At 40.2% G+C, this 23,040-nt stretch overlaps 1 protein-coding gene across 5 annotated transcripts in view; it reads left to right on the top strand.

The window, feature by feature from the left end:
• The window catches only part of dlg1 (MAGUK family member discs large 1), a 401,255-nt gene that overhangs the window by 306,068 nt on the left and 72,147 nt on the right, over positions 1–23,040 (top strand). For all 5 annotated transcript variants that reach the window (XM_019061367.2, XM_072306235.1, XM_019061369.2 and 2 more), the window contains one exon: positions 1,700–1,738. In XM_019061367.2, coding sequence (XP_018916912.1) covers positions 1,700–1,738 — 39 coding nt within the window. The remainder of the gene's footprint in view (positions 1–1,699; positions 1,739–23,040) is intronic.

Below are 23,040 nucleotides of genomic sequence, written 5' to 3'. Positions count from 1 at the left end.
AAATGAGTTTGAAGTCGCGTTTTTGAGCTTTCAACTAAAGGCGCATCGCTGAGATGGCGTCCGAAAATTTTCCTCCAACCGCGGACACACTTCTGACCACGTGACCCTTCTAACCCGGAGAATTAGAAATGCTAAAGACTAACTTAAGAAGGAATGTATGCACGATTTGGATAGTTTTCAGGACGCAATGTGCAATCTGCTTGAGAAAGTTCCCGTTCACTGGCACGGGAAACTTTGCTTTAAAGCGTCACATTAAAATAACATCGCACTAACGATAGGATATTTCCGAAGGCGTCTGGATACAACTATTCGTGTCTTACGGATGTCCGTGTTGCGTTCAACAAAATTGAAGGCGCCCTGTGTCTCATCGCATTTACAGCGGCAAGTATTCACTGCGCTGCCCTAGTGGCTGCCACTACGTTCATAGTTGCTAGCAAGATACTCGACGGTAAAACCGCCAGATCACATATCTCGGTTTGCGACGTTTTCGACTTCCTGTCATACTTTACTATTATTCAAGTAAATAACTAATCAACGTCACTCCTTAAATACTTTCGTGTTTTTTCCTCTCTATATGCAAAGAAAACTTCGTAAAAATCTCAAAATTAATTATTTGTTCACCTTCAAAAAATGATACGAAAGCGAAGATTTTTAAACACCTTAAACGAGATACGTAGTCTGGTAGTTTCACCTTCGTACTGTGCTGAAGTGTAGATACGGTTAAACAGAAAATGTTGGTCTCCTAGTGATCGTGATCCTATGTTATCGATGAGACGTTGCAATCATCTATAACGCTCCACACGCACATATAAGTAAATGGTCAGGTAGCTACGTCCGATGGGTTTTTTTGCATCCAAGAGATATAGCAAAAAAATATACATTCCTTAGAAAAACTTGCACAAAAATCAGGATTGGCACAAAAAAAAAATATCTAAAATCCTCTCTTTAGTGCATAATCCTCGTAGTTTATATGGTGTTTTTTTTGTTTTTTTTTTTGTTTTTTTTTTTTTTTTTTTACTTACTTTCTCGCGTCCACAAGTAGCTTTTATTAGTCGTCTGCAACCAGGTTTGCCCGAACAGAGACGGAGGAAATTGGTCTCCAAATCCAACTTATTGGCCTCTATCTGGTCAAACCTGGTCGCAGGCGATTAAGAAAAGCTGCTTGCGGACGCGACAAATTTGAGGAACTTGTTACAAACTACGCAGATTGCGCATGCGCACTAAGGAGTGGATTATAGACTTTTTTATGTGCCCATACTGATTTTTGTGCGAGTCTTCCTGGAGAAAGGACCTATACTTACTTGGCTGTATTTCTTGCGTGCAACAGACCCACCGACCTAACCATCGAACTAATTGGACTGCATTTTGCAAATTGGAACTATTAATTCCGGCTCTTCTGGAAAAACACTTATGTGCATAGGGAAACTAATAGTACATACGTTATTTTTAAACCGGGCTAGAATTCATAGTTCCAAATTGCAAAATGTAGTCCAGTTATTCTTCCTGAAGTGTTCAAGTACAAAAAACCGGTGCATCTACATTATTCGAGCAATTCCTACCAAATGAGAACATAATTTTATGATAAAGCGAGAGCAATCAACAGAATATATCCCTGCGTTTTCCTTGATCGGCATTCAAATTATTTTATTATTTCCGTAAAATCAGGTGATTAATTTTTTATTCTTTGCTTTTGTTTCAGACGACCGGAGACAGTTGGCTAAGTCATGATAATGATCAGGTAATTATTTTAGACCTTTTATCGAATTAATTATTCCGTCATTCCAAATGGAGTGGCTGATAGATCAACAATTTTGACACGAAGATTGTCCAAAAATGTCTCACCGAACCGAAGTCAGGACGGTTTGAATTTTGCGTAGTTCGTAAACCGCGGTTTTGCGATAAAGCTGGCTGAAGTTTTCATCTGCCATGTTCGGCGCTCAATATCGTCTGACAGTGAGGCAACTTAATGCCCATTATTAGCATAAAAATAAACCGAGCCGCTCAGAACTCTTTTTCTTGTCAATATGCTAAAGAGTTTTTTTGTTTTGTCAAAACTAAAATCCGATTGTTTTACCTATTAAGTTGACGAGGGATGCTAGGCACGCTGAAGAACTTGCTTTTGAATACGAGGGTAGCCCAAACCCGAGCAGATCTTGTAGCACCCAAAAGACCTGAACACACGGTCAGACGCTATTATAGGTTCACGTCACAGAAAAACGTGTATGTTGATTTATTCTCATCGGTAGGATTGAAAGAGGTTATGTTACGTCATTGTTTGGATCCAATTCGATGTAATTGAGAATCGCTACTAAGGACGCTTCACCCTTAGTAGCGTCCATTGTGCAAGCATCGTGGCTGTTACCTGTAGCAGTTGTATGAATTTCCATGCATGATCGTGAGTTAAGCTTTCATGCAAATACGAAGCAAATCAAACCGGCTTAATTCGTAAGACCTGCAATCTTCACTCACTGAACATGGGCGGTCGGAATGAGGAATATCATCGTCGAAATGTGTGGTTGTAAAGGCGGTTTTCGGCGAGTTACCCAAAGGAAACGCGAGCTCTTAAAGCTGAAGACCTGCTTTCTGTGTGTGAGAGGGGCGGGGAACCTTTCAAGCTCATTTTTCAAACAGCCCCAATTAGGCAGTGGCTGAGTCGGGAGCTCTTCAAGGAAGTAGGAACCGGGGCAGAGCTTAAAAGAAACGGCTGTTTTCCACACTATTTCATCAGCTTGTGGAGGAACCCCCTCTCTCCCCCCCCCCCCCGCGACCCCCCCCCCCTCCCCGCGACCCGCAAAACTTCTCGGTCCCGATAAAGTATCGAAAATTTATCTGCCTTTGTGCCTCTCCCCCTTCCGTCTTCGGTGGTGACCTCATTTTCCAGTCCGACAGAAGTTAATGGAACAATTATGGTATCGACTCAGCCCGTAAAAGATCGCTTGTATGTTCTAGTTTAACGGCGTTGCAAGGTGATGTTGACAATCCGTCCATTTTAGAAGCTACTCTTCTCTCCTTCTCGTAATTTCCATTTCTCACTGTATAATATTTTCTGTAAGCAGTAGTTAGACTAAAATCTATGTTAGAGAAAATCTAAAAATAATCGGAATTTCTTGTTTAAAAAACAGGCAAAAATCACCCGCGAATGCCCTTACTTTCTAGTGCTTTGTTTAATAAAATCTGAGTTCTTGAAATAAAATAGAGCGAAATTTTTAAGTAAATTAATGATTTTCTTCGTCGCATTTGGAACGGAAAATTCAAATCATGAAGCCAATCTCAGATTTTTCTGCGCTGTTTCTCGTCTCGACGTCGGCATTTGCCAAGTTATGGTGTGTTCTCGCATCATTTTCGAAGTGAAGCTCCAAAGAAGTTCAGGTTACAAGTCATTCAGCTCTGGGCCGGTGTCTGGGCCATGCTGCGGATTCAAATCGAAGGTGGAGGTCTCATTGAAATGTAATATGTAGTTCAGAGAGCTCTCAAAAGTTAGTCTTGATACTTACATTGAATTTAATTTATACTGTGGAAAAAAAAACACTTTCGATCTAGAGTCCAGACTCTTAAAAACATCGACAAGAAAAAGTACTGTTGATTCAATCAGAATCTAGCTTAAATCAAGAACCAAGCCTCTTAATTCAAGCGGATTTCGTCTTGATTCAAGCAAAAATCCGATTGAATCAAGAGTACTTCTTCTTGTCAATGTTTTCAAGAGTCTGGACTGTAGATCCAATGTGTTTCTTTTCCCAGTCCAAGTTCAGGATCTTCTTTGGCCACCCTCCGAGTTCCATTCGACAATAAAGCATTTTTTTAACGTTTTCGTCACCTTCAACGCTTGCAGATCGGGCTGAAGCCGGAAGGCAAGTTGTGGTTTAATTGCCAGTCGTGAATTTACTCCTTGATGCGAGACTGTGGAAAGTCTACGGCTCACGTCTGTGAAACACGTCCCTCACCTTGCCCCTCGCCCGCCACGGCCGCCGCCGCTTCTGTGCGAACGAGATTCCGGCGCGCCTGCAGCCCGAGGGCTCTGCAACCTGTCCGGCGCTCGTTAGGATGGAAGCACTATCGTTTTCCTCAATTTCCCCGCAATTGCCTCCTTTTTTAGATTTCTACTTTGCGCCCTCTTCCCACTCTCTACTCCAATCAACCCTCTTTGCTCCATGAATTTCCTTTGACTATTTTCGCACCTTAATACTCCTTATCTCCCTGAGCTATTTTCATCTTTCTCCATCTACCGTCTGATTTAAACTTTCCGTTGAAAGACAACGGTAAAACATTCACAATGAAAATACTAGTGCTTAACATAATTTTATGAATTTGTTAATTTAATAACTTAGATTTTCTTTCCAAGGCAAGTCCAATTACTGGTTGGCATTTCTTAGGCAGGTGTCTTATTATTATTATTTTTTTTCATAATGACAAACCGTCATTGATTTTTCCGTGGTTTTTCATCATTTGACCAACATGTTTGATGTTCTGTAGGTCTTGAAGATTTTCCGAGGTACTTGCACCATGATTTTCCGCAGTTTTCTGATTAATGTGACTTCAATTTTCTCATCTTTTACACAAAATTCTCTGTACGCGAACTTTAACAGAAAGACGGAGCACAAAACGGAACAAGATCCGTGTTTTGTTTCAAATCTGTACAATACACGGTCGTTTTCGCATAGGTATATCTTGTCAAAATTTAGCTAGATACCCATAATTAAAAAGGCTACCAGTAGGTATACGATACTATTTTATAAAGAGGCGATGGTCCCAAAGATGGCGCGTTATATTATGATGATATTCTCCATGCATCAGCGGATTAAGATTGTCCAGGTGACGTACTGAATATTTTCTACCATCGGTCTTTGCTTACAGCTTTCAACTTTTTGTGCATTTCTCTTTTATTTTTCAATGCAGTAACATGCTTAATTATCTTGTTGCTATCAGTTTTGCATTAGCTAGACGTATTGAGTCATCTTAAATGCAAATCATCCGCCTGGCGCCTTGTAGATGGTCTCGTACTAAAATTGGCAATGCTGCAGAGTTGATTTTCTATCTGGATACCTTTTCGATGTCCCTGAATCCCTCTCTCCTTCCTTCCACCATTTGCAGACATGCCCAGCGGTTCAGTGCGCTTTTCGCTTTTTTCGAAGCTCTTTTTTTAAATCCGTCATTTCCTCGCACCTTCAAGCGTGATAAATGACGTGAGCACAATTCATGTGGATGGAGGGAGGCATGCAGCCCGGTCGAATAAAAGACTAAAAGAGTCAATTGTAGCTTCAAATGTCGTCGTTTCTCTGGCGTAGGTAACGGTGTATCTCCATTTTGACATGAACTCCGAAAAGTATGGAATTATATGCGGACATTAGGATCGACCCGGAAATCGAGTTTCGCTTTCATGTTCGAGGAGCGATAATGTAAGTCGCTATTTATTAAAGAGTAAATCGTCGCTGAAAGCAAATCGGAAGTTATGCCAATTTTTAGCGGCTCTGGTGCTTGCACTAGAGCTGCTATTCCGGACGGTCCCAGCTGGGGAGTATCAATGCAGCATGTTACATTGTAGAGACCGCGCGTTGGTTGATGGGAATCGGCGCCATTTTCGGCTATGTTCCTTGTCATGACTTTATTTTATTGCATACTGTTTTATTGTTAGTCAATGCTATGTTGTGTATTGTATTTTTGGAATCATGGTGATACAGTCAACAATTCAAAACTTGTTTGTGCTTTTATCTCGTGATGGAAAAAATGTACTTTACGTTCAAAATTTGAAAATTTGAATTTTAAAGTTTTCGCGGTTAAGGAAGCTTTAACCACTGAGTTGGAGCTTCCTAGTCATTTACTCGATATCAGCTGATAGCAAACAAAGGTTACCAGGGAAACCGTAAACGTCTAACAACTATCGTGGCCATTGGGGCGATTATTGAAATGATATCGTCTTTATGTCGCCGCTTACGACAGGACATAGCCCTATCTTAACTGTGTAATATATCGCAATTCGATATTGTTTTGATTTTTAAAAGGAGCAATTCATTCATACAGTTCCGATTAGTTTTGGCGAACGGGCCCTTAGCCTGCTTAGTACGTATAATCCCAAAACGCAGGAAAATAGATTGTAGGAAAATATTTGCATCGGAAAATCGTAACAATTTTCCCCTAGATGTCTTCCATTCCGGGTACATATTTATTGAAAACGGCGAATTTTTCAACAGTCCTATTTTTATCTACAACATCTAAGTGGCCCTTCATAATCATTTAATTTTGGCCCCTGGCCAGAAAAAGGTTCGGAAATTGCAGTGATTTTGCCGAAAATGCTGAAGTAAGTAAATTTGGGCATTTTTTTTCCTTCTTCAAACTCTGTGGAGAAGCACTTCTCCTCCAGTACATCTATTTTTTTACTTATCTCTCGCAAGGTACATTTACAGAAGGTGTGTTCCAGTATTAACAGTTCAGATTCGTCGTTTTTTTATTATAACGCTTATTTCGGAAAGCAATTATTACATTGTTCAATTCTACTGACTTTCAACACTCGATTATACTCCCGGCAAATTCTGCAGCAGCGTTTCAAATGTTGACTCTAATGCTTCCAACAGCCATCCGATGTCTAAGAGTTTATTCCTAGATTTAGGGATTTTTCGGAATTTCCAGGGATTTAGGGATTTTTCAGGAAATCTAGGGATTTTTTTTTGATGAGGTAAAGTTACCAAAAATCAACTTTTTAACCTCAATTCTAGCTTCGACAATCGAAAACATTTTTTCATCTATATTTTGTAGGCCTTTTTGGCAACACTATTTTCCCCGCAAATAAGCCGGAAATTAAAACGATTGCGTCCTTCGATGTACTTGACATTCAACTGCATTCAACCTGTTAATAATAAGAAATCAACTAATATTCTTTCATTTTATTGGTCTGGATTAGCACTGCTTTCAGAGAGCGCCAAAATTCAAACGAGCCAATCAGATTTAAATATTGCAAATCGCTACATCGAATGAAATCATGATTCTTCATAAAAAAATGGCGCTTTTTGCAAAATCTAGGGATTTTTTAAGTATATTTGAGCAAATCTGGGGATTTAGGGATTTTTAGCGAAATCTAGGCATTTTTTTTCTTCCCCGCTAGGGATTTAATATCGGAAGACTGGCTTCCAGTATCGTAGCGTTGATCGTCGCTGATGTCGAAATGGAACCTAATGCCGGACTTACTGTAACACCTCCATTCCTCAATTCCGGTGAGGAATACGTCTCTACCCTTAACTCAATATAAATATACAAATTGATAAGTGAGTGCTTTAGTCTCCTGAAAACAGAATTGCGAAACTTAAAATTGGAGAAAAATGATGAGTAAATGAAAAAATGGAACCAATTGATGGGATATGTCGCATGCCATTCTGACACAAAATATGGCGTCTATCGAATCACCTTAACTAAATAAAATAACCAAATTTTCAACTCTCAAACTATCAACTATCAACTATCAAAATTCAAACTATCAAAATTTCCAACAATGACAAAAATGATTGTAATATACCTATAATGTAATGAAATATACACGCTCTAATCATTTAATTTGTATTACCTTTATGTTATGTACCTACATGTTATACTATTTTTATAATAAATTTTGCCAACATGCTTTTCAATTCAGTCTACAACATTTCATTCCGACGTGGCAATAATGATTTATAATGCCCCTAAACATTAAAATGAATTACAATAGTAATGCCGCATTATAATGTCGTATTATACATCGCAACGATTCATGTCCTACTGATTATTGATTATTGTAAGATGAATTCTGTTTTCTCTGATTGTATGTTTCATACGTGCGAAGCAAGTACGGGTCACTAGAAACGTGGTTCGTACGGGTGGCTGATGAAATTGATCTTCGAATACCTTTTGATGAGCTAGGGAAATGGAACCATCTGCATCTCATGGACAATAAATAGTTGCCGTAATTAAGGTCATCCCGTGATTAAGGTGCCGTGATTTAAGTCATAAATTCTTCATCTAATTCTTGATTCATCTCCAAAATGTCTGCTAAAGCTTTCATGCGCTTCTCCTTGTATGCATGAATGAGCAAATTGGGTATCGAACAAGCGGACACTTTTTGAAAATTTAGATGATTCTGGACAATATCGTACAGAAGTCCACGAGCTGCAGATAGAACCATTACCTCTAGCTCATCAAAAGTTATTCGAAGATCATTCAACAACCTCTTTGACAAGTTGCAAAAACTTTTCGTTAACAATAGTGTCACACGGTACTAGGAATATTTACTATTTAACGAACCTTATATTTCCCTGACTCAGTCCTAAATTATAGAAGTATGCGTTACTTTTCCAGCAATCCAAAAAAACAATTATACAAAAAACCAATACCTACACTTTCAGATATAAAAATGCAAATTTTTTGCAGCCTCGCTAAACGACTTATCAACCAGAGATTTTTTAGGAAGCGGACCTCCAAAGAGCTTTCAAAATTAAAAGTATACAACAAGTGATAATGCCATGTATTCGCCATATCAAAGCCCAATACACATTTATACACCGGCTACGTAAATCTGCTAAGTTACAAAACATGAATCGACAGTTGTCGGATTGTACATCAATGACAAAATGTGTCTAGGCCCTCATTCTTGACTACAACTACTGCCCCCAGAGCCGCTCTCCGACGCCAATGCGTTGGAGCTTCCTGCTTGTTTTCTTCTCTTTTTGTTAGGTCCACTAGGTAACCGCACATGAGTCTTCATATAATTGTATATTCGAGCATTTTTGAAAAGTAGAGAGTATTCTTAGCTCACAGGAATTTTCCCGAATTTTTTTGAAAAATATTAAACCGCGCAAAACGAATTCATACTTGCATGTTTTGAGCTGAACGCACATCGCCGAGAAAACAAAGATTGCGTCCGGAAATATTCCTCTAGCTGCGGGTAGGTACATTTTCGATCGAGCTGTTCCTCTTCTGAGGTTTTTAGTTCGCGCAGCCCACTAGGGGCTAAGGGAAGGGGTTGCACGGTCTAAAATAAGCTTTTACTCCATCGGCACAATAGGCAAAACTGGAATTAAAATAAGGTACAAGAGCAACAAGCAAAGAGCCTTCAGTTGGTATCACATAAGCCGTGCGCTGAGCCCCAATCGAATTTCATTATAACCCAACTAATCACGATGCAACTATCCAGGCTATTTCTTAGACAGATTGTGCAGTTAGGAGTGTATTTCAGAATTTTCCGATGCGCTAACCGGGATTTTTGAGCCATTTTCCATGATATATTACACTGCTTTTTGCTCTTGTTGAAATTTGTAACAGGCTCATCAACAGCGCTCTGTCATTGTGAATCCACACAGCACAGCCCGCAGCGCGCCGCAGGTGAAGCGGTGCGTGCCTGGATAGTAAGAAACGCCTTCCGTTCCGTGCTTATGCAACGCGGACATCCGTGGAGCTCGAATAGTTGCATCAAGGCGTTTCAATGAAATTCTCTCAGTGTTTGGCGCTTGTGATACTAATTAAGGGTGCTTTGTTTGTTTCGCTCACGCCTTATTCAATTCTAGCGTTGCCTATTGTGCCAATGAAGTAAACTATCACTGATTTTCAATCGCTACATTGTCAATTCTCTGAAAAACGCTTTGATCGCTTAAATGTATTAAGACGCTGCCCTCCTCATTTGTGGGCTGCGGTCCATACATTTACCGATCAAAATGCGACACAGTCGTTCCATGGGCACTTTTCGGAAAAGAACCTAGAGCGCGCATCCCAACCCGTTTGTCTTTGCAGAGGAGTTAAAAACAGTCAATTCAGAAACACACATTAACCAACGATCGGGCCCGGAACCCGGTGAAGCGGGGCTCAAAGCTTGTAGCTTGTTGATTGTTTTCTTAATTCTTTGATTGCTTCAGTCATCGAATTGAGAAACAGCAAACCGGGTTAGGAACAAACTAATCAGTGACGATGTATGCATAGACCTAAAGTTCTTCTCCACAGAACATAGGTAAAGCGTTGAAATGCATCAAGTAAATGTTCCCATTCAAGTTTTCCTTTATTTAGGCACTTGTGCTTTTGAAGTAACTTTATACAAATATTTACTAAACTTTTGAGCTCGCTCGAATTTTGGACAGAGATTTAGTAACATCACGCATTAAAAACATATTGTTACATCGCAACCAGATCCTTAACCTAGATTTATGTATACATCTGTTTCGTAAAAATAGGAAGTGTAGGTTTACAAGCCGTCGCATAGTCCTTATAATTTATAGTATACTAGTGATGGACAGACTATTCTTGTATAAAACTGGCCAACCATCCGTATGCCATTACACCAAGAGAGAACACGTGTCTAGCATTGAAATCATCCTCGTCAATGGAAGATTGAGGGTACTCCAAAACTTGGGGAAGCTATGCGCTGTTGACGTCGTAAACTTCGAAAGACCCCCCAATCTATCCTCGCCAGAAACCTCGGAACTTGCAAGAAGTTGACCCCCATAAGATTGAAACTCATCGTTGAGTCGCTTCTGAAGCGCAGTGCAAGGCAAGGGGTGAAAAATCCTGAGTGAGAGCTTGCCAAGATGAGTAATCGCTTAACTATGGATAGTGTAGCGTTGCCCAGAAATTCCAGCTCGACGGATCTAGGGGTTTTGGGAGTGCGGACTCGACAGTATGGCAGCATGAACATGGAGCAACTCATAGAAATTAATTAGAAAACTTTTCGAGGATTAACGAAAAAACTTCGCTTCGATCCTTTGATTTACGATTATATAACCGACCGGGAATAGTTGCAGAGCGCAGTAGTTTTCGATCTCCTATTCCTGTGGAGTACCTTGATTGACGCAAGAAGTTACTATCGATAGTTTGTACCCACGTAACTTACGAGACGCGGTAACTTACGGGGGTTAACTTCTTAAGGAACAGAAGAGAGTCGGAGATTGCCTTACAGGGTCTTATGCGGGGGAGGAGGATCAAAGCCAGCCTTACGTAAGCCTCCCACTTTAAAAAAATCAAATTCTAATTAAAATCATTTTTTCAGCAGTTTCACGGGCTTTTGCTGTTATACTCTGAATACAGAGGGAAGAGAGGGCCAGGCAAGACTTAGGTGATTCAAAGAGAGGAATGAGAGGTTGTTGTTTTATTCCGAGTATCGTACAGGGGCGAGAGGGCGGGGGATCAAATGAGCGTATTTCTGCCAAACGGAAATACGTGCATTATGACGTGAGCCCTGTTATGCATGTATTATTATGGGTATCAGGGCTCATGTCCCAACGCACATAGTTCCGTTTGATAGAAATACGTCTAATTAGTCTGTCACGGTGCTTTTCATGACACTTGTACGGTTTTTAGACTGCAATATGTTTAACTTTGCGGCAGTTAATCCCTTGTTTTTTTTACATTCACAGTGTCGCAAGAAATAAAGTCTTGTAATTTTAAAATAAAAACCCCAGCGGTGACTTAGTGGGTACGCATATGACGTAGTAACTGCTTGTTTCAGATTTTTTTGGTAGGTAAATTTTTCATTAGGTGAAGTATCATAAGGCGAAGAAAACATTAAAAAAAACCTTAAATCTCCGATTTAATTTTCAAAGAATTCAATGGGTCGTCTCATTTGCTACCGCCATTGTTGTATTCAACTCTCGATCAAGTTTTGTCCCGGTTTTCATCGAATTTCGATCGAGTATCCATCAAGCTTATGTGCTGAAAGTTCCGCTTTAATTGGTCCAAGAGTATATCGGTTCTCGAATTCCTAGATAGCTATTAGGGTCCTCAGAGGTATCAGTTGCACGATGGCAACCCTGCCGTTAGAAAAGGAACATGGAGCAACCTCTCGCTCTTCTCCAACCCCTCTCGCGGAGACGCTGATATTCGATATTGCGCTCGGGAGCTTAACCTTTTAATACCGTGATTAATTTCAATGTCTGAAGTGGTATTCCTACCCTTAAGTTTTAAGTGCATCTTGAGAAGTTACCCAGTAATGATCCCTGACTTCTCGCCGCTTGTTTGCTTATAACTTTGCCGCTGCAGTCGTGCTGCAAATATGTGAGTGTGCCCTGTGCTTTGTGAGCCAGTCAAGGCTGAAGCCAGGGATCGTAGCAAGAGGGGAGGCAAAATTTTACGTAGGGGGAAAGGAAATTGTATGTCGAGTTAGTCTGGGGTCAGGGCTTGCTTTAAAAGGGAAAATAATATTTAAAAAAGGTACCAGTCCGATTGCGTTAGGGGCCGTCTATAAATTACGCAAGACAACCAGAAGGAGGGGGGGTCAATAGATGCCTTAAGGGGAGGCAGAGTGGGGTCGAGCTCTTCCTTGAAAAGAGAAAATTGTACATTTTCAATCTGCTAATTTTTTTGAATTTTTCAAATCAATGTCTCTTAGTTTTTTTCCCCCTAAAATGCTTCAATATTTAATTTCAGTTTCTTGTTAACCTGAAGCTCTTTCATTCTTTGAAATGAAGTCCAAGAGGGAACTACTATATCTGATTCATTTTTAAAAGTACTTTTCTGCGTAGAAGCACCAATGACGCATATGTTGTCGCTAGAATGAGATAAAAATTCTAGTTCCTTATTGCAAAGCTCATTCCCTCTAATGATTGGCTAATGGTCACAACAGAATAAATTAACCCGGTCAGATATAGACACCGTTTGTGAAAATTGGTCGCCTGTCTTTTTTCCCTTATCCCTCTCCTGTTCGCGGGTGTATTAATTACATAGCGGTTCTAGACCTTCATGTTTGGGGGTGCCCAGAGGTGGAAAATGTCGGAGACCGGCCCCAAAGGGGACGGTCGCTCAGGGGAGGCCTAATTTTCGGCCCTCAAGTTTTATCCTATTCCTACCCTCCTTTCTCTTTTTCTCTCCTTTCTTACTTAAATACTTATAAATTCAACGTAGAAAATTTTTAGCAAAACTTTCCACCAAAACTACATTCTTACCATAAAAAAAACAGTAGAATCTTTGTAAAACACGGCTATCAATATTAATTCTGTTTAAAACATTTTCAATTAATTGCTGGGATTTTTTTCAGTGTGAGCGAATACAGAATCTTTAAAAGCAGTAATTTGGTCTTTTTTAGATCAATTTTCAGATTTAAAAAATTCATGAAATAAAAATATTGCCAATTTTTTGCGCTTCATAATACGATTTTTTCTTGACGTGTTTACTTGCCCAAAAGCCTCTTTCACGGTTCCAGTAACCGTACTTAATTTTTGCTTGGGGGTGCCCGGCACCCACTGGCACCCCCGTAGAACCGCCTATGTTAATTATGTAGGTGAGCAGTAAGATACTGAGTAACAGTAACACTCATATACAGACTCTATTGAATACGACCGACAACCGTGTCAAGGATACTCAAACAGATGCATTTCCCCAAGTTCCGCTTCGTACACAGCACTGCAACGTTGCCATACAAGATAAGGTAGCTCAGTTCTCGTTTTTAGAGGTGTACTGTAACTTCCACATTGTATCATGATATTAACTGAAACAGAATCCATCAAAAACACATACGAGAACAATGATTTTGGATAGTCTTTTAAAGTTTTCACACCATTTCAATGGCCAAGTGCAAAACCACGTATCTTTATTGTGGTGTTGCAAGATCTCCGTTGATATTTTATTTTTATTAAGAGAAAAAAAATTCGACTTTACAGCTTGAAATCTGCACAGGCTAACGGCTCATACGGCTTTTCTATAGCAAGGCAGAATACCCGTCGGTACACGCAGTGAAAAGTGCACCGCACATCGGGACCAATGCTAACTCCAGGAGGCATTTAGTCGATTATTCTCAAATCGGAATTTAGAAATAAGGAGTTTTGATATTCAGTTCAAGAAAATTCTTTTGAGGAAGATGCGCAAAAAATTGAAAATTTAATCCACTGTCGTCAAACTGCCGTTAAAGATAGGTATCATCTCTTACGAGGGAGGTGCTTCCATAAGGGCTGTTCTGGGCGCACTCTAGTTAAATTTCCTCAACTCTACGATGTTTTGCCCATGGTCTATATTTTACGGAATGCATCATAATTTGGTAATTTCTAATCTCTAGTCAGCTGTATAAGTAGCCTAAACATGCGTCTAAAGGTTGATTTGGCGAAAAATGAGGATTTTTTAGCATTTCAAAACAAACCCGCAAAATTCGCATTTTTTGCCATAATCGGATTTTAGACCTATGTTTATAGGCCAGTATTATGAAGACCAAAAAAGAGATCGAAAATAACCAAATCATGATGCATTCCGTACAAAATAGACCTTCAATGAGCTAAAAATCGTCGAGTCAGAAATTCAGGGTTGGCCCATAAACGGTCCTTATCGATATCCCTCCTTTCCGGATTCTGACATCATAATAATGAATTTTTTGCCGCTGTGAGTTCTGCCGCGCTGAGGAAGAACGCCGTATGAACATTTAAGAGTTGTCACATTTCCCTGGATAAAACGCAGAATTCTGTGATAACTTATGCATATTTTCCTTTGAAATTTTGCAGATATTCTAGAATAAATTGCGAACAAAATTATCTGAAAAATTTTAAATAAAATTCTCACAAATTTCCCAGTAAATTTACTTTTTGTTCAAGGAAATGTGGCAACCTCTGAAGGCTCATACGGCGTTCTTCCTTAGCACGGCGGAGTTGGTATCGGTCCCATTGTGCCCCGTGGCCGTGACGCGGTGTATCCCTGTCCGTGTGCGGATCTAATTTCTTTTCGTCAAGGTGTAACTGACGCAACCAATGTAACGAATCGGTTTACATGATAAAAATCAATACCGCCCCCACCCCACCCCCTTACCCCCTCACCCCCTTGCCCGAGGTCAGAGGAGTGCGAGTTGCGACGGGATAGGTGACGTTGGTGATGTGTCCTGTGTTTCCTATGTGCTGTCCTTGTAGGAAGAACGCCGTATGAACCTTCGTGCGACGCCAAATTTCTTTTGATAAAATACGATTTTTCAGGAAAACTTGTGAAGATTTTACTACATATTTTCAAGATATTTGCTAGCTAATTGATCTAAAGTCATGAAATTTCGAGTTGAAATATTCATTAATTTGTCCAAAAAATTTTCAGGGTGTCAGCGGGAAACGGGAATAGGGGACAAAAATCAACGGTGTAAAGTCAGGAAGAATTTCGGGTTGTCAGGATTTTCAGATTTTTGTGATTTAGCGCGGCGGTCTCGGGCTCGCTTGCGGCCAGAACTCATTTTCACTAACAGACTCGTCGATCATACTAAAAGTCAGGGAAAAATTCGAAAGTCAGGAAAAGTCAGAATGAAAAAATAATTTTGCTGCAACCGAAAATTAACATTTGAAGAGGGGAAATTTGGCAACTCTCGGATGTTCGCTCAGTAATAGCATGTTGATGGCCATAATGCGAAACCGCGTATCTCCAGTGCGATGTTTCAAAATGTATGCTCCTATTTTATTTTCTCGAAGAAAAACAAACCAACTGAATAGCTTTAAATGCATGCAAAATAATATATCCTGCTAATAGAGAAGGAAAAGGCACTTTTCAAGGAATCACGTTTTTCAAGGAAAAAATAAAGCACTCATGACAGGAAGTCTTCAGCATTGCAAACGGAGATACGTGGCTCCGCACTTTGACCATCGCGATGTGTAGAGTAGGAGGAGATGTCCATCGATGTGGAGGTGGGTGTCAATTGAAGCCACTTATTTTCCATGCGAGAAAAACACCAATTTTCCTTGTAAAGTAGCATTTATCCTTAGATATATATATATATATACATATATATATATATATATATATATATATATATGAGTCGCTTTTATAGCGCTCTTTGGCGCTGTGCGACGCCTAATCGCCACAAAGCTCGGTCTTCCCACAGGTCATCAGGGAGTTGACAATCTCTTATCTCATTTAACACCCCCTGTCGCCAACCTCTCACTGGGCGTCCCCTACGTCTCCTCCCAGGAGGAACCCAATCAAGTATCTTTTTTGGCAGCCTCTCTTCCGTCATCCTATTGACATGACCATACCAAACAAGTTGTTTGGTCATGACGTTTGACCAAACAACTTTGCCAAAGATGACTTTTGGCGGTGATCAGCAAAGCATTGAGTTGGAGGATGGGCAGCAGATCAAAGGCTGCGAGCACTTTAAGTACTTGGGAGTGCGGTTGACCCAGGATGGAAGGACGGATCAAGCTATCAGGGAAAGGAACACCTTAGCAAGGAAGGCTATATCCTTAGATACCGATACTAAAATCGAATCGCTGGGTGCATATCGACGGTGTAAGTCGGCAATCGCATAACTCGTTTGCGGTGTCTGAAATTCTCCGCCTCTATGTTATTATTTTAAAGGAGAGCAAATTGACATCATTCCTTGAAGTTTTTGCAGAATTTTCTTCGCATGTAGAAGAAAAATCACTGCAGTTGAGTAGTTTTCCGTTTAAAAAATGAAGTATAATAGGAAATCTGCGACGTTGCAAATCGAGTTATGTGATTGCCGACTTACACCGTCGATATGGGCATTTCTTGAGTACGGTGTCTCAGGATCTCCGTTAACGTTTTATCCATTATTATTATAGCAGATGCATCATTTACTGAACTTTCTTCCTGATTTTACAATGCTGGAAACTAAGAATTTAAGAAAATTCACGCAATAGTTTTCTCTCTAAAATGTAAGTAGAGAATTTGTAGGTGTCGGAAATTTGATGAATTTCGTGTTTAATTGGAGACTACAGGGTGAACTGAGCACGTGGTTCATAAATTGGGCAATTTTTGAAGGAAATATGACCAAATGATCTAACCTGCAAAAAGACTTGTGTTTAAATGGGAAATGACGCCAGATGATGTCAGCAGGCGGTGCATTTTCTCACTTTTAAATCGATTTTCAGAAAAAAAATTACAAAAAATATTGCGAAACACCTCTTCAAGCCCTCTCAGATGAAGCAATAAAAAATTTGCGTGCAAAATCTCCATTAGCGGTGGAGATTCTACAACACCGCAACCAAGAAATGCCCTTTCTGCACCCAACACCTCATCTCGCGTAGAGATAAAGGTTTACTATGATACTATAACATCTTGTTTTTTTCCCCCCCCTTGTGCGAGTTTATTATGTTGCCTCAAAAACTAAGCAATTAGTTTAGCAAACAAGACGTCAAGCGAATTGAAAGTATGACTCATAAGTCGGTGATTACTGATGGCCTTCATTCGAGAGGCACACATTTATACATCTCGTACCATAAACTTTGATGGGACTAATTGTAAGATACAACGCGTGAAGTTAACGACAGATATTGTCAAAGTTAGGTGCATCCTCAGTTTCGCTTCTAAGGCAAAAATCCTGTTAGTTATCTTTTAAAAACATTCACTTTTATGTCGCGCCGTAAGCTTTGCTTGAATCGATCGGACCGCGTTTAGCAGAAACTGTTCAAGCAACGTCAGCTATTTCCAAATTTAACTGGGCATTTAAATTTTTTCCAGGAGAATCTTTGTACGTGTACGAATTCCTCTGAAAATTTTAAGGAACTTGTTTCTTACTACGTGGAAAATTCACCGAAATTCGCACAAAAATCCGCACAACCGTTTTCATGTAAAATATTAAATTTGACAGTAGCTGATGTGGCTTGGTTCCTTTCTGCTTACCGAGATGACGCCATGTGTATAAATCGTCCGCTTAAGTTTCGCCTTCAATTTCTCTGCGTATGCAAAAAACATGCATAGAGCACGATTATTTATCTACTCTAAAAACTCGCATTCGGCTCTTTTCATACCCTGGTAAAAATTGGCGATAAGAGCTGCGTTTCAAAATACCAAAGGAATTCTTATAGCCGGCTAAAGAAGGCTACAGAAAATCATATGCTGGCTGTGGAATGCGGAGAAAATCATACGGCCGGGCTTTACGAAGCGATAAAAAATTATGCAGCCGGGCTATAGTTCCTATCGCCGGGCGTTGCACTTTATCGTCTGGCTGTTGCTTTTTCGCCATCGATTATAAAAGGCTATAAGAAAATGTGTAGAAATTCGTGTGCTTTGGAAATCATTAAGTTTGATACGGAACCACCTTAATATTGACAAAACACACATTATATTTTCCTTTCATACATTTTTTTTGCATCAATTACAATGAGAATAATCCATACAGGATGTGCAAACATTTCAAAATCATGAGTTAAATAACGCTGACTCCACCAGATTAAATATTAGAGCCTAACACAAAGTGGAGCGGCGACGCACTGGCGCCTACAAACCTAACAGGGATACTTCACGCATTGCGCAACGCGTGAAGTATCCCTGATAGGTTTGTAGGCGCCAATGCGCGTTTCGCGCTGGCTGCCCGCCTGCAGCGCCGCAGCGTGCCACGGCGCTTGAAGCAACTATTTCACACCAGAGGTATTGCACAGTATCATACGAAACTGAAGGCGCTCTGATATATTAGGAATGGCAGGCATCCATCAAAAGTACGGTGCTCTCCTCGCAAAATAAATCAAGATACTACGGCCCAAAAAGAGATGGCGGTGGTCCAAAAACTCACTAAGTCCTAGCATCCGTAATTAGTAACGTTTGGCATACACTTTATCGCCTGGCTGTTGCTTAATCGCCATCGGCTATAAAAGGCTATAAGAAATTGTGTAGCCGGCTATAGAAGCTATTGGAAATCTTACAGTCGGCTGTAGGTCTATGGTATTTTGGAACACAGATTCTACTGCCAATTTTTACCAGGGTAAGTTTTAATCGAGCATAGTTTAATGCGGTCACTTAAGGGTGAAAATGGGGGAAAAAACATGTGCCACCCGAAGCGGACGAGAGATTTTCTGCATTTTTTGCCCGAGGTAAACCACTTCATTTGTAGTAAGTAATAATCAAAGGAACACGACGTGTGCGGACACTGAACATGCCAAAAATGCTATCCTAGAAATCCTACATTTTTAAAAGACATTTTTGGAGGCTCTCCCTCGAATCGAATCCTACCCCGGCTCCGGGGTGTCTCTCGACCCCCCCCCCCCCCCCCTCCCGCGGCCGTACCACACCCACGGCTCGCCAAGTCTCACCAGGGTTAAAAAGTTCGTAAATCTGGCAACGTGCGTTGTGATTGGGAACAACTTTTTTAATCTGGATGTATGGACAAGCAAAAATCGGAATCTTAACTGAATTTATTCTAATTAAATTTTCTACTACTTCAGTGGAACGGTAGGTCCCGTGGAAGGAAACTATAAAATAAATCTGCTTATCGACGGAGTTGACGCGGCAAAAAAATAACGGAATTTTTCAATAGTCGACAATCGTGACGGTATCGGCAACATCGCACTATTTGAAATAGTTGACCTCGTGGTTGGTGGCTGTGATCTCGGCTCTTTCCGTGTCTCTTCGACTGCAGCGGAATGCCGGGCTTTGTTGCCAAATTGGTCTCTCTCACCCGATTGTTATAAAAGCGGTAATCATTATATTCGCGCAAGCAGGCAACAGTGTACCGTAGTTGCAGATGACTTGGCTTCGTGGCTTGTCCAAGCAACAAGTGGGAGTGGATTTCCGACCGCCATGTTGGATGTTTTCAACCGAAAGAGATCTCTCTGGATCCCGTGACGCGACGCGATCACGATTTTTTCGAATTTGATGTAAATATTTACGTCAATTGCTGTGACAGTGCTCGACTTAACTTTAGCGGTCCGGAACTGCAATATTGCAGTATAAACGGTTCAAAGTTAGTGCCGAGGTTGTGACTTTTAAACACGGTTAGTGCTACAGTTCTTCATGTTTTTTCAACCGGAAGGATTCACCGGAATCATTTGAAATCGAGCGTAGCTACGAAGATTTGACGTTGAAAATCTTATTTCCTATTTGTGAGAGGGTTTCAATTCTGTTCAATGCATAAACGTGGTATAGTTTTTCTGTTTTCTGATTTTGGAGTTCATCGTAAGTTGTTTACATTTTGTAGCTTGGGTCCATTGGAAAGTGTTAGGAGGTTAGTTTAGTTAGTTATTTGTATGATCTGGCTCCCTAAACGTTGCAATCTGAAGGAAATTTCGCCTCAAGAGAGTCCTTTCTCATAGTATTATTTGACCATAGTCTGAAAATAAACATATCTTTCTGACGTCTTTGCCAATTTTTATTTTCTGATGTTCCGTTACTGGAAGTTAGCAGATCAAGCCATATTTATCTCTAGTAATGATTGAGATTTTGTTCAAGAGTACCTATCGATAGTACAGATGAATAACCACCAGACTTTGATACTGTTCAGAAAACGGACATCAGGAACATAACGTTTATGAAAGACCACTACACCTATCACTATCAGTGGTCTTGTTCGGTCAACCCTATCGAAAGATACCTCTCAATAATTATGAACATAGCGATAGCCAATCAGATACAAATTGAGTCCCAAGGAATGATCCACCAGAGGGCTCAAGAAGATCATCAGTTGCTCTTGTGGAAATTCGTTTATCAATCAGTTGCGTAGATGTAAAAACCTTAAGGACATTAATGATATCAAAAGCCTAGTTTCAAACGTTTAGGCTTGGTCTCCTTTCATTCTAGTTGTAAACTAAGGCCTCAAATTTGAAATAGTAGCAGTATGACCTATAAAGCGATCTCAAGTCGCAAGAAACATGATTCAGGATTCTAGGTAACCTGCAAGTGAGGAATTGTAAGATTAGTTGCTCGTTGTACTAATTCAAAGATTTTCCTTGATAAAGGCTTGCCGAAACATTGGACAAGGAAATCATTTGTTTTCTTGTGCAGTATTGTATAATCTTTTAGTTGCTGTATGTAATATATATTCTAACTTCCACCCATTGAAGTCGTGGCACTAAAGCGAAATCAGCTGCCCCGCCCTTGAAATGAATGAACCCTTTGCTGTTGTGGTTACTAAGATTACTAGGTTACAGTTGTTTTTATCCACCATGAATGTACTAAAAGGAGGACTTTGTCATGAGTCCAACTTCAGATTTGAAAATTTAGAGTATTCGTCAGATAAGTTGATTATCGTTTCCCCACCGCTTGCAGGTTCCTGTACTGTCCTGTGCCAGTACATATAACCATGGTAGACTGCCCATGTTGGTCAGAAGTAAACAACTGTCAACTGATCTAACAAGAATTACGTAATATTTGAAAATTCAACTCCAAATTTTCTATGGGCCCAAGTCACTATCTATGTAATAATAAGTACACTTTAAAAATAACTCCGATATTTTGCAGGTAAACAGTGTTGCAGAAACGAAAGCATTTTTGTTAATCATTAGAGGCCCGAATCTTTTTTTTTTTTTTTTTTTTTTTTTTTTTTTTTTATCATAACCCGCATTTAATCAAACTGCTGAAAAAGAGATCAAAGAATGATGAGTTGATTTGTGTTCGTGACTTGTGTGGGTTGGGTGTGGTGACATTGTGTTGGTAGTGCCTTTGGATAAAGTAATACCCAGCTGCTAAAAGACTTCCTGATCAGGATGACCAGTCGACGTAAAAAGAAACAGCAAGACGGACTCATCAAGAAAGTTTCTGCTTTGTTCTTAGATTTTGTAAGTCCTCTTTTTTTTACTTTATGTTAAATTTAATGATGCAAGGGATTATCACTGTAGAAAAATCAAGGAGAGTTACTAAATCTGCATATTTAATTTGATGTAAATACATTGGGAAGAGTTTTTTTCAAGCATGAAGTAACGTCTCTTGAAAAAAATGGAATCCATTTGCTTTAAACTAATTCTTGTTTTGTAGCAAAAAGTCAGAATATGAGGCATTCTGTTATTTTAAATCAATGTTGTAAAGTCTGCTGCATAACGATGGGAGCCGTTTAGAGAAGTTATACATGAAATTATTGACCAAAACTGCAAATTTTGTTGTTACCTAATTTTTTTTACATATTTCCGGCGTTTTTTGAAGAAAATCAATTATACCTCTCATAAGGGCTTTTTTTTATCCAAACCGCAGAGAATCGCTGCGGAGCGCATAACTTTTCTATCCCGTTCCACTCGTGCGTCCCAGCCCGTTCCATCCGTGTCAGTGAAACGCTCGGACTGCTCTTCCCAGGTGGGTTGAAGCTGCGGTTATGCTGGTTGAATTGGCCCGAACCGCAAAGATCCCAATCCATCGCGTTCCACTGATTACAAAAAAGCCCACTAAAACCTGTAAAAATTCAAGTCCCTTATTTATCATAATTACCTAATCAATTTGTCTTAGATCAATCGATTCATCGATGTTCGATAAACTCATTTGTGATAGCTTATTACTCAGAGCAAGAAGACTCTAGACAACTTATGATCGTACTTAGTCTCTGTGTCAAAATTTTCGTTAATTGTCAGTTGGATTGCGTTAAGCAGAAAGATACCGAGCCCATCAGCTATTGCCAAATTCAATTGGGCACTTAAATTATTTACTTGGAAACGGTTGTTCGGATTTTAGTGAATTTTCTGCATGGTACGAAGCAAATCCCTGAAAATTTTCAGAGGAATCCACACATACGTTCTCTCGTAAAAAAATTGCCCAGTTAAATTTGTCAATTAGCTGATGTGGCTTGGTCCCTTTCTGCTGAATGCGGCCCAGTTTGTTGTCAACTGCCACTCTCAAGAGCGGAGGGGGCTCCTTCCGAGGACACGCGACTGTTATTGACCACCATTTAAGTCACTCACAGAATTATGAGAGAGCACCAATGCAATGACAGATGGAAGACTAATTAATGGATACATTGAAGAAGAGGCTGTAAAATCTGAGTGGCAGCGCTCTCCGAGTAGATGTAAATTAGTTTTGAGCCGATGAAAGAAGTGCGGTTGACGGGTAATTGGACGTATCTCTGCCGAACGGAACTACGTGCATGAAGACATGAGCCCTGAGACCCACAAGACTACATCCGTAACAGGGCTCACGTCATAATGCACACAGTTCCGTTTGGTAGAAATAAGTCCAATTGGAATCGAGGTTCGAACGGGACAGAGGCGACCGTTTGATTTGCATCTCGTACGGAGTGTCCTTAACCCCAAATTGCGGGTTCCAGTCCGTGTAGTCAGGTCCTGAGGCCGGAACGGCACCGGGCAGGTTTCCGAGCGATCTGGCAGCTCGTCTTCACACTTCCCGACAGTGGCGTGGCGTGCTTTGCGACATATCGATTGAACTGCCATATAAACCCATGGAAAAGGATCGATAAACAGAGTGTTCGCAGCGAACACC

The sequence above is a fragment of the Bemisia tabaci genome, chromosome 1 (assembly GCF_918797505.1).
Source record: "Bemisia tabaci chromosome 1, PGI_BMITA_v3".
NCBI lineage: Eukaryota > Metazoa > Arthropoda > Insecta > Hemiptera > Aleyrodidae > Bemisia > Bemisia tabaci.
Note: the sequence above shows the minus strand (reverse complement) of the source record. Positions and strands in the feature narration are given on the sequence as shown.